This window comes from Puma concolor, chromosome D3 (assembly GCF_028749965.1).
Source record: "Puma concolor isolate L17-30 chromosome D3, mPumCon1.1.hap2, whole genome shotgun sequence".
Taxonomy (NCBI): domain Eukaryota; kingdom Metazoa; phylum Chordata; class Mammalia; order Carnivora; family Felidae; genus Puma; species Puma concolor.
The window spans coordinates 55023599-55043319 of NC_141678.1; the positions used below are offsets into that span (position 1 = coordinate 55023599).

Below are 19721 nucleotides of genomic sequence, written 5' to 3' on the forward strand. Positions count from 1 at the left end.
ACATCCACAGTGTTATATATGCTAAACTATATGGAAAATAACATGATTTATATTTTTAAAACAACTTTGAGGTTAATTTTTACTATACGTGATTTCTATCATATTAACTTTGGCACATATATGGTATGAAAAAACCCACTAAACAACCCATGATAAGGGATATGCATACAATAAACCAACTCTGTTGAACAGGTAGATTCAATGGAGGAACAAAATCTCAGTTTCTCAGTAAAGAAACATTTACTGGAAGACAATCTAAGTATCCTAAATTTAGAAAGCACATGAGAAAGTCTTCACTGAATAGAGTGCTAATGAAAGGCTTGAACACAGAATACAGATTCTATATTTTACAGATAACTATATGATAATAAGTCTTTGATAAGTAAATGCCAAAGATGGGAGAAGTGTGTGTGTGTGAGGTGTGATGGACAAAAGTAGCCTGTTAAAGTGGTCCCTTACAGGGGCACCTGGGTGGGTCAGTCAGTTAAGCGACCGACTTCAGCTGCAGTGATAATCTCAGAGTTCGTGGGTTTGAGCCCCACATCAGGCTCTGTGCTGACAGCTCAGAGCCTGGAACCTACTTCTGATTCTGTGTCTTCCTCTCTCTCTGCCCCTCCCCCACTCACACTCTGCATGTGTCTCTCCCTCTCACTCTCAAAGATAGAGGAGGAGCCACGATGGCGGAACAGCATGGAAGTTTTTTGTGTGTCTTGCGTCTATGAAATACAGCCAGACCAACACTAAACCATCCTACACACCTAGAAAACTGATTGGAGGATTAGCACAATAATCTGCAAACCTGAACCACAGAATTCAGCAGGTATGCGGCATGGGGAGGTGAACTTGGGGAGAGAGGAGACGGCAGCAGGCAGACAACCACGTTTGCAGGCAGAGAGAGGACGGAGACTGGGGCAGGGGAGAATACGGGAAAAGTACCCCTCCCCAAAAGCAGCTGGAGAGAAGGTGGAAAATTAGAAACAGCCACAGGGACTAAACTAAAAAGGGAGAAAGGAGAAAGGAGAGGGTTTAAATTCCATTAAGACTGTAAACAAGGGGATTGCAAAGGCTGCAACTCCGCAGCTCCATACCTGGTGGTGCTCTGGTGGAAGGGCGAATCCCCAGGAACAGAGTGGGGTCTGGGAGGTTCTCAGCCCACATGGGGAAAAGTGGTTCCAATGCTGGAAGGACATTTGGTGGAGACTGTTGAAGCCACCTGGTCCCAGCAGACCCCAGAAAATGGCCACATTTGCTCGTGCTGGAACAAGGTCATTAAGTGTGAAGCCTGGTGCCAGATGTGTGTTGTGATTTTCCATAATCCCTGAAAAGCTGCTGCTACACTATCTCATGAACTTTTTCTGGGGCAGGCTGGCACCTGGCCAGTCTTGGGGCACTCGCAGCAGCAGGGTCCAGCAGGCATTCCTGGGTGCAGCTGGCATTCAGCCACTGCTCAGTGAGACCCTCCCACAGAGGGGCAGAACGGGTCAAAGCTGCAGTCCTTCAGAAGTAAGGGATGGGGAAAACAGCCACATCTGAGACAAAACTCGGGAGAGAGGTACTGCCTGGGGCTTGGTCACGAACAGTGAAGAAGCGGGGAGTGGACGAAAGCTGAAGACAGAGGAAGGGTGCACGATTGCTTATAGGAGAGAACAGAGTTCCCATATTAGAGACTGGGTAGCTGGGTGACGCCATTTGCACTGCTCCCACGCATACGCACCTACGAGTGCCCCAACAATCCACCCCAGTAGGCTAGCTGCGCCATCTAGTGAAGAACAGAGCCGTTACACTGAGCCCGGCCCAACTGGGCCAACCTCACTCTTCAAGAACACAAGGCTCACCGCCTACTTACTTTATGGACTATAAAGCGCTACATAATCTGACTTCTAGGGGAAAACGAAGTAATTTCACCCCATTTCAATCTATTAGCAGGTCTAGCTATTTAATTTTCTGTTTTTTTTCTTTTTTTCTCTCTTTACACTATTCTTTTTCTTGAATACAGAAAGAGAAAAAATTCATTTTTATTTTCAATTTTTATTAAAAATATTTTCTTTAATTTTTTTACTATATTTTTTCCTTTTGTGTAAATTTTTTCAAATTGTATCTTACTTCCATCATTCTATTTTAGTCTACTTCAGTGTATTCTCACCTTTTCAAATTTTCAAATGATTTCCTTGTTTTTTTTTTCTTTTTTCTTTTTTGTTTCTTGTCTTTACTTGAATGAAGAAAGTGAAAAACTTCATTTTTCCCTTCAATTTCTATTAAAAATATTTTTTTTTAATTTTTAATATACTTTTTGCTTTTACGTAAATTTTTTCAAATTCTATTTTACTTCCATCATTTTATTTTAGTCTACTACAGTGTATTCACTTTTTCAAATTTTCAAATGATTTCTTTTTTCTTTTTTCTCTTTTTTGTTTCTTTTTCTTGAATAAAGAGAAAAAAATTCATTTTTATTTTTAATTTTTATGAAAAATATTTTCTTTAATATTTTTCCTCCTATATTCCTTACTTTTGTGTAAATTTTTTTTAAATTCTATTTTGCTCCCATCATCTCATTTTAGTCTACTTCAGTGTATTCATTTTTTCAAATTCTCAAATGATTTCCTTTTTTCCCCTGTTTTTTTCTCTAATCTTTCAAACCACATTCAATACCCAGACCAAAACACACCTAAGATCTAGCATCATTTATTAGATTTTGTGTGTGTGTGTTTAATTTTTTAATTTTAATTTTTTTTTAATTTTAATTATTTTTGATCTTAACTTTTCTACCTCATTAATTTCTTTTCTCCCTTCAAAATGACAAAATGAAGGAATTCACCCCAAAAGAAAGAGCACAAATAAACAACAGCCAGGGATTTAACCAACACACATACAAGCAAGATGTCTGAACCAGAATTTAGAATCACGATAATAAGAATACTAGCTGGAGCTGAAAATAGATTAGAATCCCTTTCTGCAGAGATAAAAGCAGAAAAAAATAGATTGAAATTAAAAATGCTATAACTGAGCTTCAATCATGGATGGATGGAGCAGCAGCAAGGATGGATGAGGCAGAACAGAATCAGCAATATAGAGGACAAACTTATAGAGAATAATGAAGCAGAAAAAAGACGAGATTAAGACAAAAGAGCACAATTTAAGAATTAGAGAAATCAGTGACTCATTAAAAAGGAACAACATCAGAATCACAGGGGTCCCAGAAGAGGAAAAGGGAGAAATAGGGGTAGAAGGGTTATGTGAGTAAATCATAGCAGAAAATTGTCCTAACCTGGGGAAAGACACAGACATCAAAATCCAGGAAGCACAGAGGACCCCCATTAGATTCAACAAAAACTGACCATCAACAAGGCATATCATAGTCAAATTCACAAAATACTCAGTCAAGGAGAGAATCATGAAAGCAGCAAGGGAAAAAAAGTCCCTAACCTACAAGGGAAGACTGATCAGGGTAGGAGCAGACCTATCCACAGAAATATGGCAGGCCAGAAAGGAGTGGCAGGATATATTCAATGTGCTAAATCAGAAAAATAAGCAGCCAAGGATTCTCTATCCAGCAAGACTGTCATTCAAAATAGAAGGAGAGATAAAAAGTTTCCCAAACAAAAATTAAAGGAGTTTGTGACCACTAAACCAGCCCTGCAAGAAATTTTAAGGGGGACTCTCTGAGGGGAGAAAAGATGAATATGTATATATGTATGTATGTGTATGTATATATAAATATATATAGAGAGAGAGATAAATAAATAAATAAATAAATACCAAAAGCAACAAAGATTAGAAAGGACCAGAGAACACCGCCAGAAACTCCAACTCTACAAGCATGATAATGGCAATAAATTCATATCTTTCAGTACTCACTCTAAATGTCAATGGACTAAATGCTCCAATCAAAAGACATAGGGTAACAGAATGGATAAGAAAACAAGATCCATCTATATGCTGTCTACAAAAACCCACTTTAGACCTAAAGACACCTTCAGATTGAAAATAAGGGGATGGAGAACCATCTATCATACTAATGGTCAACAAAAGAAAGCCGGAGTAGCCATACTCATATCAGACAATGTAGGCTTTACAATAAAGACTGTATCAAGAGATGCAGAAGGGCATTATATCATAATGAAGGGTCTATCCACCAAGAAGACCTAATTGTAAACATTTATGTGCCAAAGGTGGGAGCACCCAAATATATCAATCAATTAATCACAAACATAAAGAAACTCATCGATAGTAATACCATAATAGTAGGAGACTTCAACACCACACTCACAGCACTGGACAGATCATCTAATCAAAAAATCAACAAGGAAACAATGGCTTTGAATGACACACTGGACCAGATGGACTTAACACATATATTCAGAACATTTCATCCTAAAGCAGCAGAATATACATTCTTCTCCAGTGCACATAGAAAATTCTCCAGAATAGACCATATACTGGGACACAAATCAGCCCTAAGTAAGTACAAAAAGATTGAGATCAAACCGTGCATATTTTCAGACCACAAAGCTATGAAACTGAAAATCAACCACAAGAAAAATTTTGGAAAGGTAACAAATACTTGCAGACTAAAGAACATCCTACTAAAGAATTACTGGGCTAATCAAGAAGTTAAAGAGGAAATTAAAAAGTTTATGGAAGTCAATGAGAATGATAGCACCACAACCGAAAACCTCTGGGACACAGCAAAGGCAGTCATAAGAGGAATGTATTTAGCAATCCAGGCCTTCTTAAAGAAGGAAGACAGATCTCAGATACACAACCTAATCTTACACCTTAAAGAGCTGGAAAAAGAACAGCAAATAAAACCCAAAACTAGCAGGGGCGCCTGGGTGGCTCAGTCGGTTAAGCAGCCGACTTCGGCTCAGGTCATGATCTCACAGTCCGTGAGTTCTAGCCCTAGGTCGGGCTCTGTGCTGACAGCTCAGAGTCTGGAGCCTGTTTCAGATTCTGTGTCTCCCTCTCTCTGACCCTCCCCCGTTCATTCTCTGTCCCTCCCTGTCTCAAAAATAAATAAAAACATTTTAAAAATAAAAAAAAAAAACCCAAAACTAGCAAAAGACAGGAACTAACAAAGATTAGAGCAGAAATTAGTGCTATTGAAACCAAAAAAACAGTATATCAGTGAAACCAGAAGCTGGTTCCTTGAAAGAATTACAAAATTGATAAGCCACTGGCCAGTTTGATCAAAAAGAAAAAGGAAGGGACCCAAATAAATAAAATCAAGAAGGAGAGAGGAGAGATCACCACCAACACAGCAGAGATAAAAACAATAATAAGAGAATACTATGAGAAATTACACGCCAATGAAATGGGCAATCTGGAAGAAATGGACAAATTCCTAGAAACAAATACACTACCAAAACTGAAACAGGAAGAAACAGAAAATTTGAAGAGACCCATGACCAGTAAAGAAACCGAAATTGTAATAAAAAAATCTGCCAAAAAACAAGAGTCCAAGGCCAGATGGCTTTCCAGGGAAATTCTACCGAACGTTTAAGGAAGAGTTAACACCTATTCTCTTGAAGCTCTTCCAAAAGATATAAATGGAAGGAAACCTTCCAAACTCTTTCTGTGAAGCCAGCATTACCTTGATTCCAAAACCAGAGACCCCGCTGAAAATGAGAACTATAGACCAATTTCCCTGATGACTGTGGATGCAAAAATCCTCAACAAGATATTAGCCAACTGGATCCAACAATACATTAAAAAAATTATTCACCACGACCAAGTGGGACTTCTACCTGGGATGCAGGGCTGGTTCAATATCTGCAAAACAATCAATGTGATTCATCACATCAGTAAAAGAAAGGACAAGAACCATAAGATCCTCTCAATAGATGCAGAGAAAGCATTTGACAAAATACAGCATCTTTTCTTGATAAAAACCCTCAAGAAAGTTGGGATAGAAGGATCATACCTGGAGATCATAAAAGCCATATATCAAAGATCCCATGCTGATATCATCCTCAATGGGGCAAAACAGAGTTTTCCCCCTGAGGTCTGGAACAAGATAGGGATGTTTACTCTCGCCACTGTTATTCAGCACAGTATTGGAAGTCTTAGCCTCAGCCATCAGACAACACAAAGAAATAAAAGGCAACCGATGGAATGGGAGAAGATATTTACAAATGACATATCAGATACAGGGTTAGTATCCCAAGTCTATAAAGAACTTATCAAACTCAACACCCAAAAACAAATAATCCAGTGGAGAAATGGGCAAAAGACATGAATAGACACTTCTCCAAAGAAGACATCCAGATGGCCAACCAACACATGAAAAATGCTCAACATCACTCATCATCAGGGAAATACAAATCAAAACCACAATGAGATACCACCTTGCGCCTGTCAGAATGGCTAACATTAACAACTCAGGGAACAACAGATGTTGGCGAGGATGCAGAGAACAAGGCTCTCTTTTGCACTGTTGGTGGGAATGCAAGCTGGTGCAGCTACTCTGGAAAACAGTATGGAGGTTCCTCAAAAAACTAAAAACAGAACTACCCTGTGACCCAGCAATTGCACTACAAGGCATTTATCCAAGGGATACAGGTGTGCTGTTTCGAAGGGACACATGCACCCCCATGTTTATGGCAGCACTATCAACAATAGCCAAAGTATGGAAAGAGCCCAAATGTCCATCGATGGATGAATGGATAAAGAAGATGTGATATATATATATATATATATATATATATATATATATATATATATATATATATAATGGAGTATTACTGGGCAATCAAAAAGAATGAAATCTTGCCATTTGCAACTACATGGATGGAACTGGAGGGTATTATGCTAAGTGAAATTAGTCAGTCAGAGAAAGACAAAAATCATATACCTCACTTATATGAGGACTTTAAGAGACAAAACAGGTGAACACAAGGGAAGGGAAGCAAAAATAATATAAAAACAGGGAGGGGGACAAAACAGAAGAGACTCATAAATATGGAGAACAAACTGAGAGTTATGGGAGGGGTTGTAGGAGGGGGATGGACTAAACGGGTAAGCGGCACTAAGTATCTACTCCTGAAATCATTGTTGCTGTACATGCTAATTTGGATGTAAATTTTAAAAATAAAAAATAAAACAAGTGAATAAAAATAAACAAACAAACAAACATATTTCACTTAGCATAATACCCTCCAGTTCCATCCATTTTGCTGCAAGTGGCAGGATTTCTTTTTTTTTTTTAATTTTTTTTTAATGTTTTATTTTTGAGACAGAGAGAGACAGAGCGTGAGTGGGGGAGGGGCAGAGAGAGAGGGAGACACAGAATCCAAAGCAGGCTCCAGGCTCCAAGCTGTCAGCACAGAGCTCAACACGGGGCTCAAACCCACAAACTGTGAGATCATGACCTAAGCTGAAGTCAGACACTCAACTGACTGAGCCACCCAGGTGCCCCCATAAGAGACTCTTAAATACAGAGACCAAACTGAGGGTTGAAGGTGGGGGGCAGAGAGGGGAAAATTGGTGAAGGGCACTTGGTGGGATGAGCACTAGGTGTTGTATGTAAGTGATGAATCACGGGAATCTAGCCCCCAAACCAAGAGCACAGGGTATACACTGTATGTTAGCCAACTGGATAAGAAATTAAATTAAAAATAAATAAATAAATAAGTAAACAAACAAACATAAAGTGGCCCCTTACATGTGGCAAAATGGAGTAGCCTTTGCCAGTGTCTATGCCAAATGGCATGGAGTGGCTATTTATCATATTTCTCACTTAGGAATAGGTTTGAGGCCTATGAGCATTTCTTTCCACAGCACTGTGGTCTACTAATTATGTGGTACTCAGGAATTCAGTAACTTGCAGGCCTCCCTTTTCTTATATTACACAGGGTGCAAGGGCACTTCCCAGCATCCCTTCTTCCAACCATAGGCAAGAACTCTTATACAGTATATATACAGGATGAGTTTAAACCAGGCACCACTATTCTGGTGACCAAGGTAGTTTAAAGTCAGTAAGAGCAAAAAGCAGACGTAAGTGTTGGTTAACTACGCTGAGCCTCATTCCTCTTCTATTTATTCTGGGCCTCTGAAGACAAATGATTTTATTCAGATTTACCAGAAGGAGGAATTTGTTTTAAAAGACTAGTATAGTTTAAATTAAAATCAAATTATCATCAATAAATCAATAAAATTCAGGTTAATCACCCCCCTCTTTTTTTTTACAACTTAGAAGAACACAAAGATACAAACCTTGAATTTTCTTCTCACTTCTGCTATTTTGTCCTCTAATTCCTCTGTTTTAAATTTGGTTAGGTGGAAAATAGCACCAAGGTGATAAGCTTGCCTGTAGAGTTGCTTAATAAATTCATCATTTTTTCCCCTTAGTTTCATCAAAGATTGGATTTCAGACTCAAACTCTGATTTTTTTCTTATACTATAAAAAACAAAGCAAAAGAATTGACAAGATTATTCCAAGAAGGTATATATTGAGGCAAATATATTTAATAGTAGTAAAAAAGGAACAAAGTCATATTTTATGTTGCCTAAAATATAAAATAACCAGAAACTTAACTAAATCTTGAATATAAAAAATATGACCCAAAATTCCATTTATTTTCCTGCTTTTCCTGTTGGCTGCTCTTAATTGTCAGGCTGTGCTCAATCTCAGAAGGATAAGTGTATCAATAAGAAAGGCAGGTACCTCAAATGCTCAGTTTTCAGAACATTCATCCCTTCCTTCTAAAACAATCCATTCTTTCTAATCTTATATAAATTATTATTAATAATAATCAAGTATGAGCAAATCCAGTCCATGAAAAAGAGAAACAAAAGAAAACCAAAAACTAAAAGCATTCAAAAAGAAAACCCCCAGCTAAGGAAAAGAGTCAATAAAAGAAAAGAGTGAAGACATTAATATCATTTTAAGATTGGATACCAACTTTTTCAGATACACACACTGGGGCATACAATGTAAAAAGCATACATTCACAAATGAGGTAACCAAGAAACTAGCCAAAGGTATTCCACCAGATGTGCTACCTGGGCAAGGTCCACTGCGTCACAGCAGGGGTTTTTGAGTTGTACTTGTTTGTGAAAGCACCAACTTACTATTGAAGTCTATAGGTTTATAGAAAGGTACGAACTACGATTGGGAAGAAAAGACAAGAGACTGAGAACTCAACCAGTAGGAAAAGAAGAAATTTTTTTTAAATGAAATAAATGAAAATAGAAACATAACATACAAAAAGCAGTTCTAAAAGGGAAGTTGATAATAACAAATGCCTCCATTAAGAAAAAGGAAAGATTTCAAACCACATAACTTTACATCTCAAAGACCTAGAAAAATAAGAACAAACTAAGCCCAAAGTTAGGAGAAGAGAAGCAATAACAACAATCAGAACTGAAACAATTGCATTAAACCAAAAACTATAGAAGAGATCAACAACAAAAAAGCATGGTTTTTAAAACATATGTAAACAAAACTGACAAAACTTTACACGAAAAAAAATAAAGAGAAAACTCACATAAATAAAATCAGAAATAAAAAGGGCCACATTACAACTGACAACTTAGAAATACAAACTACTAGGAATAATTATATGCCAACAAATTGGATACCCTAGAAGAAATACATTCCTAGAAACACACAATCTACCAAGACTGAATCATGAAAAATTAGACAATCTGAACAGGCCAAGAATGAATAGGAAAACTGAACCAGTAATCAAAAACTCCTAATTAAAAAAACACTCAACCTGATAGCTTTATTGATGAATTCTACCAAACATTTAAAGAATAATTAATGCCGATTGTTCTCAAACTCTTCTAAAAAACTGAAGAGGATGGAAAGCTTCCAAACTCAATTTAAGAGGCCAGTATTACCTTGATACCAAAGCCAGATGAAGACATTACAAGAAAAGAAAATTATAGACCAATATCCCTGATCAATATAGATGCAACAAAATATAGATCTTCAACAAAATCCTACCAATCTGAATTCAACAACAAATTAGGTTCAAATACATAAATCAATAAATGTGATACACCACTTTAGTAGAATCAAGGATAAAAATGTGATAATCTCAATAGATGCAGAAAAAGTATTTGACAAAATTCAATATCAATTCATGATAAAAACTCTCAAAAATTGTATATACAGGGAGTGTACTTTAACATAATAAAGGCCATGTATGAATAACAAGTCCACAGTTAACATCATACTCTATAAAAAGCTGAAGATTTTTCTTCTAACATGAGGAAAAAGCCAAAGGTGCCCACTCTTAACCATATCTATTCAACATAGTACTAGAAGTCTCAGAGTATTTAGGCAAGAAAAAGAAGTAAGAGGTATCCAAATCAGAAAGGAATAGCTAAAATTTTCTGGTTGCAGATGACATGATCTTATATAGAAAGAACCTTAGGGGCGCCTGGGTGGCTCAGTTGGTTGAGCGGCCGGCTTCGGCTCAGGTCATGATCTCGCGGTCCGTGAGTTCAAGCTCTGCGTCGGGCTCTGTGCTGACAGCTCAGAGCCTGGAGCCTGTTTCCGATTCTGTGTCTCCCTCTCTCTGCCCCTCCCCCATTCATGCTCTGTCTCTGTCTCAAAAATAAATAAACGTTAAAATTAAAAAAAAAAAAAAAGAACCTTAAAACATCCATCAAAAAAAAAAAAAAACTATTAGAACTAATACATAAATTCAGTAAAGCTGCAGAAAACAAAATCAATATACAAAAATCTGCTGCCTTTCTATATACTAACAATGAACTATATGAAAAAATTAAAACAATCTCATTTACAATAGCATCAAAAATAATAAAATATGTAGGAATAAATTTAATCAAGGATGTGAAAGAAAGATCTATACACTGACACTAAACATAAAACATTGATGAAAGAGATTCAGGAAGACAAAGCTTTGGAAGGATATCCTGTGTTCATGGATTGGTATAATTAATAATGTTAAAATGTCTATGCTGCCCAAAGCAATCTAGAGATTCAATGCAATCTCTATGAAAATTCCAGAGGCATTTTTCACAGAGACAGAAAAAAAAATCCTAATATTTGTATAGAGCCACAAAATACCCCCAAAATCCAAAGCAATCTTGAGAAAAGAAGAACAAAGCTGGAGGTATCACCCTTCCTTATTTCAAATAGTATTACAAACTATAGTAATCAAAGCAGTATGGTACTGGCATGACAAACAGACACACAAACCAGTAGAACACAATGAAGAACCCAGAAAAAAAAAAAAAAAAACTTTGACAAGGATGCCAACAACACACAATGGAGAAAGAATCATCTCTTCAGTAAATGGTGCTGGGAAAACTGGATAGCTACATGCAAAAGAATGAAACTGGACCCTTATCTTACACCGCTGACAAAAATTAAATTGAAAAGGATTAAGGAATTAAATGCAAAAGCTAAAATTATAAAACTCCCAGAAGAAACACAGCGAAAAGTCTCCTTGACATTTGTCTTGGCAATTATTTTTTGCCTTTGACACCAAAAGCACAGGAAACAAAGTAAAAAATCAACAAGTGGGATAACATCGAATTAAAAACCTACTGCACAGAAAAAAAATCAACAAATTGAAAAGGCAACCTACTTAATGAAAGAAAATATATTTCAAACCGTATGTGGTAAGACATTAATATCCCAAATATATAAGGAAATTATATAGCTCAGTAGGTAAAATCTAAAATACTCAACTAAAGAATGGGCAAAGGACCTGAATAGATATTTTTCCCAAAGACATAAAAATGGCAACTACGTGCAAAAGATGCTCAACATCACTATCTCCAAGGAAATGCAATTCAAAAACGTAATGAGATACCACCTCCCATCAGTTAGGATGGCTTTTATCAAAAAGACAGAAAATACTCCAAGGATGTGGAGAAAGGGAACTCTTGTATACCGTTGGTGGGAATGTAAAATGGTATACCCATTATGGGTCACAGTCTAGGGGTTCTTCAAAAAATTGAAAACAAAACTGCCATATGATCCAACATTCACTTCTACATATATAGCTGAAGAAACAAAATCACAATATCAATTTCTTGAAGAGATATCTGCACTCCTATGTTCATTGCAGCATGATTCATAATAGCCAGTATATGGAAACAAACTATCAATGGATAAATAAAGAAAATTCCACGTATATACGGGATACTATTCAGTTACAAGGAACAATGAATGAATCCCGTCATTTGCAACAAGATGGATGGACTTACAGGACAGTTATGTCCAGTGATATAAGCCAGACAGAGAAAGATAAATGTTACGTAATCTCACTTACATGTGGAATCTGAAATAATTAACAACAAAAATGAATTCAGAAAAACAGTGGAATGATGTTTAACAAGGGCTGAGTGGTGATGGAAATGGGAAGGACAGTGGTCAAGGTGTAAGCCTTCAGTTGTAAGATAAGTAATCTCTGAGGACCTACTGTATAATATGGCAACTACAGTTAATAATATTGTGTTGCTTACTTGAAATGTGCTAAGTGTATAGACCTTAATCATATTCACCACAAGAGAATAACACAGTAATGACAGAAAATGATTGATGGGTGGTAATTATACCACAAAGTGCATGTATATCAAATCATCACATTTTACACCTCAAATATATAGAATTATGTCAAACATGTTTCAATAAAGCTGAAATTTTTTTTTAAAAATAGAGAGGAAGGGGAGCCTGGGTGGCTGGGTCAGTTGAGCGTCTGACTTCAGCTTGGGTCATGATCCCACAGTTGTGAGTTTGAGCCCCGCATCAGGCTCTTTGCTGTCAGTGTAGAGCCTGCTTCAAATCCTCTGTCCCTCTCTCTCTCTTCCTCTACCCTATTCATGCACGCTCTCTCAAAAATAAATAAACAAAAAAATAGAAAGGAAGTATATATAACAAAATTATATCTGAAAAATTTCCAGTACTAAAAGCCAACATGGGTCACTAAAATGAAAAGTCTTACATAATGTTAAACTAGATATATTAAACGCAGAGAAGTACACACACCCCCAGACATGGAATTGTAAAGTTTCAGTACTCTGAAATGGGAAGAGAAAATTCATAAGTTTTCCAAGAGAAAAAACAGATTACCTACATGAAATGATACCCAAATGCCATCAGATATTATTATCAAGCAAAACTTAATAAATGGTTGATAAATTTAGAGATCTAATGTATGAGATGATGACTACGTAAATTATGGTATCAAACACTTGGAGTTTGATAAAAGAGCAGATTTCAGGTGCTCTCATTACACACACACACACACACACACACACACAAACACACATGTTAACTATGTGAGAAGATGGTGTGCTAATTAGCTTGACTCTAGTAATCATTTCACTATGTATATCAAATCATCATGAGGTAAACTTTAAGTACATATAATTTTTAAAAAACTAAATAAAACATGAAAGTACCTTTAAATTAACTTTAGAATATGACTTTAGATCTAGAATAGGGTACTTTGAGAAATTTCTTATTTGAATGGATTGAATAGAAAACAGAATGTGAGTTTATGGGAACAGGAATGTTCACTTTAATTAAGATTTACTATAAAGAACAGAAGGGTAGAGCTGGGATTTAGAGCTCTATTTTATCTTGAGTTTGCTTCTTTCCTAAGATGAGCAATATTATGTAATGTTCGTATGCTATTAGAGAGAAGTAATAATAGTTCACAGGAAAGAAGAAATAACTGTAGCTACAAAGCCCGAGTGTGTAAAAGCAAATGGCATCCTCCTGGAAAGTGTGTGGGTGATGGGAACTCCACTGTAAGAGCTGCTTCCATTATTAGATTTAATACAGGAGAATATAGAGTATGTAAAGACAGATGCAAATAGGCTGGCAAGAAAAAGAGGTTAATTCTCATTTGACTGCATCTGTATTCTCTATTAAGTTTTGAAAAGGTTATTAGTGTTAAAATGAGAATAAGGAGGGCACTGCTGATAAACTCTGGGTGTTGTAGTTAGTGATGAATCATTAGATGCTACTCCTGAAACCAATATTACACTGTATGTTAACTAACTAGAATTTAAATAAAAACTTGAAAGAATGAATAAATAAATAAACAAATAAATAAAATGAGGGTGATGTGGGTATTAGGAGTGAAGAGTGTGAGAAGATGTGAAATAGGGGTCAGGAAAACTGGACAATCTAAAAATTTTTTGGTAGTGCTGAATGTCACTTGAGATTCATAGTCACATACTTTCAGTTCTACTCGGCAGCAAATTTATTGCAGTGCTAATGAAGCTTAAATATGAGGGCCTCTAACTGACCCCAACCCCTTGTGAAGTCCTTTGAGTGTCTAACGGCATTTCACATGGTTGTACATTTTTGAATAAAGTTTGTGAAAATAACATATTCTAACCAAAATTTATTTTCTTTTTCTAATATAATTTACCCTTTGTCAAGTGGCACTGAATTGGTTGTGGGAATTCGGTATTCATAAGCTTATATTTTTTTTCATAAAGAGATCTCATTCTATAACATTTAGGGCCCACCAAAACAGGATCCACCCATGGTGAGATTAATTAATCTCAGCTGTGTCTTACTGTAGCCACATGCAGCTGTTTGGATCCTGCTTCAGTTCAATGATAGGGCTTTTCAAGTCACAGAAATAAAATTTGAAGGTGATTTAAATGAAGGGTTATTTTTAGTCAGATATAACTAGGTTCTGTGAGAAGAGAAGGAAGGACAAGAAGGTAGGATATACACATCTAGTAGGGATAACAGACTGATCATCTTAAAGTGTCAAATAATGGAGTGAGGGTACTCGTAGAGTAAGTAAGCTGGAAAGAGAGGTGTCAGCTGTGAGAGAGTAGATTCTTTTTTTTTTTTTTAAATTTTTTTTTTTCAACGTTTTTTTTATTTATTTTTGGGACAGAGAGAGACAGAGCATGAACGGGGGAGGGGCAGAGAGAGAGGGAGACACAGAATCGGAAACAGGCTCCCGGCTCCGAGCCATCAGCCCAGAGCCTGACGCGGGGCTCGAACTCACGGAGCGCGAGATCGTGACCTGGCTGAAGTCGGACGCTTAACCGACTGCGCCACCCAGGCGCCCCGAGAGTAGATTCTTAAAACTGAAACCAGGAGGTGACTCTGTTATTGGAAATGAGAAGATGTAGGGGTAAAATTGTAAGAGAAGGTGGTTGATATGATATGGAAGAAAAGACTGTTGGGAATACGGAGGTCTAAAAATTGAGAATCCAAGTTCTTACACATACTGAACACAGACAAATTTGGGTTTTGATTGCCTCTGAAAAGAGACAGAGAGAGAGAGAGAGAGAGAGAGAGAGAGAGAGAGAGAGAGAGAGAACAGAAGTGGGAAGAGTAATTTATTTGTGAAATTTTAATTTCTTACAAATAGGTCTAAAGTAGGCTAAAACATTGGTAATTAATTTTGAATGGTGCATACAGCTTTTTATCTTTCAATAGCTGAAAAAGTAAAAGCAAAATAGTTTAAGAATATTCATTGGAAAGCATGCTGTTAAATGCTGAAAAAAATCATATTCTATACTCCTGCAAAGTAACTCAAATTAATAGGCTGGTAAGATATAGCTAAGCGAGTATGAAAGACACAGTACCCTGTGGATTCATTCTAAGTATTCCAGGCTATTTAACAATTTCAATAATATTCTAATTGCTATCTCCACAAATAAATCACTACCCTGTTAACTCTTGATAAACACATTCTATAAAATATACCAGTAAATCTTTATGGTGTTCAATAGTTTTTTTGCTCATTTCCCTCGATTATCAACCCCATCTTTGGATCAGTGCAGTTACAATGGCACTGTCTTGCTTGAGGAACAGTAGAGCATTAGGAGTAGATATTCTGAATATTTTACAGAGCTTGGATGTAAGAAAATAGCTATACAGAAATTCATACCACACAGTTAACTTCAAGCAAACTAAATACAAATTAATCAATTTCAAATCATCTTAAACAAGTTCATTTTCTTTGATTTACGTTGCTGAAGCCTGCCTATCACATGAATAAGTAATCAAGTGAAGTTGTTTGCTCAAGTCAAATGTCCCATATGTAAAAGGTTTTTTACACTTCTAAAGGATGCTGGCTCATTTGAAAGACAAAATTACTAATGACACACTGTACTACAAGGTAAACAATTATGCATCATTATCACCAAAAGCTCTTGCAAATATTTGTATGCACAGAGTCATGAACAAAGTCTGTTAACAAATATGGCATCTACCTTTCAGTGTTGCCATTTTTAAAATGAACCATATACGAGCCATAGATCATATATTGAATTAATTATGTAACTTATTCAAATAGTGTAACAGTTGGAAATGACATCAAATAGTGAGATGGTATTCTAAAGGAATCTTAGAATATATGTATCAGTCCAAATTTGGAAATTTTTGATGACGATATTCAAAAGATGTATGAGTGTCAGTGATTTGCTTTAAAAGTTTTTATTATTATTTTTAGACTTAAGGAAAAAAGAAGCTGGGATTAAGGGAAAAGTGATTTGGGTAATGGAAGAATAAAAAAGAAAAAAATAAAAGACTAAAAACAGAGCTCTTTGGAGAAAGCAGTGTGTATACCCAAATACAGATGGAGAATTAAATAAAGTAATAAACTTTTGACATATTTTCCAAGTTGTAAATGTAATGTCCATAGTCTGCTGTAACATCCCAGATACAGGAATCAAGACTTACCAATGAAGGTAAACAGGCAGTATTTCTGAGAAAGCACAAATTTTGGATTCAGACAGACCTACATTCAAATCCTGATTGTCCTTAATGTAATTGGGGGGTGGTGCTTTCATACACTACTTACTTATATGTAAAATTTGCTTAATAATACCTACCATTAAGGTTGTTATCAAGATTAAGCTTAAATAAATTGAGAATAATATATATATTGTACTTATATATGTTGAGCAACATATGCAAGTGATTTAATAAATAGTTTTTTGCTAATTAAAAAGTATATAACAGCATGGATCTTCATTACAGTGACATCTGGTTTAATGAAATGGAAGACAATGAGAAAAAAAAGACAAAAAGGGTAAATAACCATTAATATTGCTTTGGAGCAAAATAAGATATCACAAATGACATTAGAATTAAACATATAGCCAGGAGATTAGGAGCACAGAGATACTGAAGCAAAGCAAGAAATAAGGATAACAAATTTTTATATTCAGCTTTCATTAGTTCATTATGTGATTTATTTAACACCTACTGAGAAAAACACAGACAAGTACACAGACACATACAAGCACAGACAATGCCTAAAGCCAGGAGCTTAGCTAAGAGGAAACACAAATAAACAAACCAACAGTAACTGTACATAGTGTGACAAGTCCTAGGAGAAAAGTGTATGCATTCAGTGAGGGTTAGTTAAATGAATACTTATGAGAACTGACTGCATACCAAGTGCTACCCTAGGTGACTGGGATATAAAGATGAATTAAAACTAAACTCACGATTTATATTCTCGTGAAGGAAAAAAGACACACACACACACACACACACACACACACACACACACACATCTCTGTGCGATCATAAGTACAATAATAAACAGAAGTACTTAATACCACCATATTTTGGGGATAGGGGAAGTTACTAAGAGGGAAAGCATCTGGGAAGAGTTAATGTCTGAGCTATTGTATGAATGATCACTTCATCATATTTTTTTTTAAAGCCAGAAAAAAGAGGAGGAGGAAGAGAAGGAAAAGGAAGAGAATTTCAATCAGAGGAATACCAGAGACAAAGATTAAAGTTTAAAATAACATGAGTTTGGATATATTAGTATTTTACTAAGCCAGAACATTGAGATCACGAAAAGGAATGGTGCAAGATGAGTCTGAAGTTGTACAGGTAACAGATTAAAGTGTCTAATCCATCAGTCTGGGAGACAAGACTTTATCCTATAGTTGGCAGAGAGACTCAAACTTTTTTTAAGATGCTGAAAGGAAATAACATTTCATCCTTTGTAGATAATTTGCACCAGTAATGCTGTATATGACAGATCTGAGGGTGAGCCTTCAGAGTACCTTGGAGTAAGGTAGACTAATTGGAAGCCCATTTTAATATTCCAATTAAGGGACAATTAGCACATGATCTAGGTCACTGGTAATTAAAACAGACAGATAGGAAAGATCATTTAATTTTTTTTTTAACGTTTATTTATTTTTGAGACAGAGAGAGACACAGCATGAACGGGGGAGGGGCAGAGAGAGAGGGAGACACAGAATCGGAAGCAGGCTCCAGGCTCTGAGCCATCAGCCCAGAGCCCGACGCGGGGCTCGAACTCGTGGACTGCGAGATCGTGACCTGAGCCGAAGTCGGATGCTTAACCGACTGAGCCACCCAGGCGCCCCGGAAAGATCATTTAAAAGACAGACTTGGGGCACCTGGGTGGCTCAGTCAGTCAAGTATCCGACTTCGGCTCAGGTCATGATCTCGTGGTTCATGGGTTCAAGCCCTGCATAGGGTTCTGTGCTGACAGCTCAGAGCCTGGAGCTTGCTTCCAGTTCTGTGTCTCCCTCCCTCTCTGCCCTTCTCCTGCTCACGCTGTGTGTCTCTCTCTCAAAAATAAATAAACATTAAAAAATAATTAAAAGAAAGACTTAAAGAAGTTGGTAGGATGCTGGCTATAAGCAGATAGAGAGGCATATAGGATGATGCGTGAAGTAAGTAACTTGGTGGATAACGGTGTCAAGATGTGATATTGCAGGAGAGAGTAGGTATCGAAAACAATTCTATCGGGAGAAATAAAAGATGTGGATAGAGATTAAGAAGTGAAGAAAAATATGACATATGTTAACAATGAGAGTAGATACAATTTCTGGAATTGAGAGCAGACCAAGGATGTACAGGGGCTGCAGTTAGGACTCTGAGCTCATCTATGAGAGACAAGCAGAGATAAATGAGCTGCTGTCGAATTCCTAGAGAGAACAGCTTCATAGACTTAAAGGCAGAACCAAGAGAGTGACATGCTGAATCTCAAAAAGAGATAGCATCAGAGAGGGCATTAGACACAAATGCTTGGTTCACATAGCGGGCAAAAAGATATTGCAATAACATGAAAAAAACATTCCGTGAATTTAGAAAGGGAGATGTTCATTGTTGTAGTTGTCTTTAAATTAAGTAAGAAAATTTTGGTAGCATTGGAGTTTCAAAAGACAGACTTCTGTGGGTCAAAAAGTGATTAACAGTCAAGCAAATACTGTTAATAATCTAGCAAATATTGCTAACTATGTGAAAATTTTAATGAGAATGTAAGGGAACTACTGTGTGATTGCCAAATATACAACTAGAATGAAGACAAGGCCTTCACTTTAGGCTGGAAGAGGGTTAATGGTGAATATAGCCTGAAGGAAGAAAGTAATGAACAAAGATGTCAGAAATAGAAGCTATAAGGATAAACTATGTCCTGTACAGGGCAAAAGGTATTAAGATCAAGAGCACCGATGGACGTGCTAGCCTTAAAGAGGAAGTACCATTTGCCACTTAAATTTAAGGAGGCAGGAGAGCTGTTTGCAGATACTAGCACTGTAGAATACATTTGACAAAATGCATCATATCTTCAACTGTTCCTTCCAATATGGGTAACCTATAGTATAAAGAAAATTAACGTTTTCTGAGTTTATCTTCTTGGGATTTATCATGATGCCTGAATCTAAGGATTCACGCTTCAAAAGACTGTTATCTGCCATTGTCTTTTTGAATATTGCTTTCCCATTCTCTATTTCTCATTCTATTCTCCGTAATACTTAAT

At 36.5% G+C, this 19721-nt stretch overlaps 1 protein-coding gene across 4 annotated transcripts in view; it reads right to left on the minus strand.

The window, feature by feature from the left end:
* CCDC178 (coiled-coil domain containing 178) overlaps nucleotides 1-19721 on the minus strand; it is a 436166-nt gene that overhangs the window by 280369 nt on the left and 136076 nt on the right. For all 4 annotated transcript variants that reach the window (XM_086682702.1, XM_086682703.1, XM_086682701.1 and 1 more), the window contains one exon: nucleotides 8212-8395. In XM_086682702.1, coding sequence (XP_086538828.1) covers nucleotides 8212-8395 — 184 coding nt within the window. The remainder of the gene's footprint in view (nucleotides 1-8211; nucleotides 8396-19721) is intronic.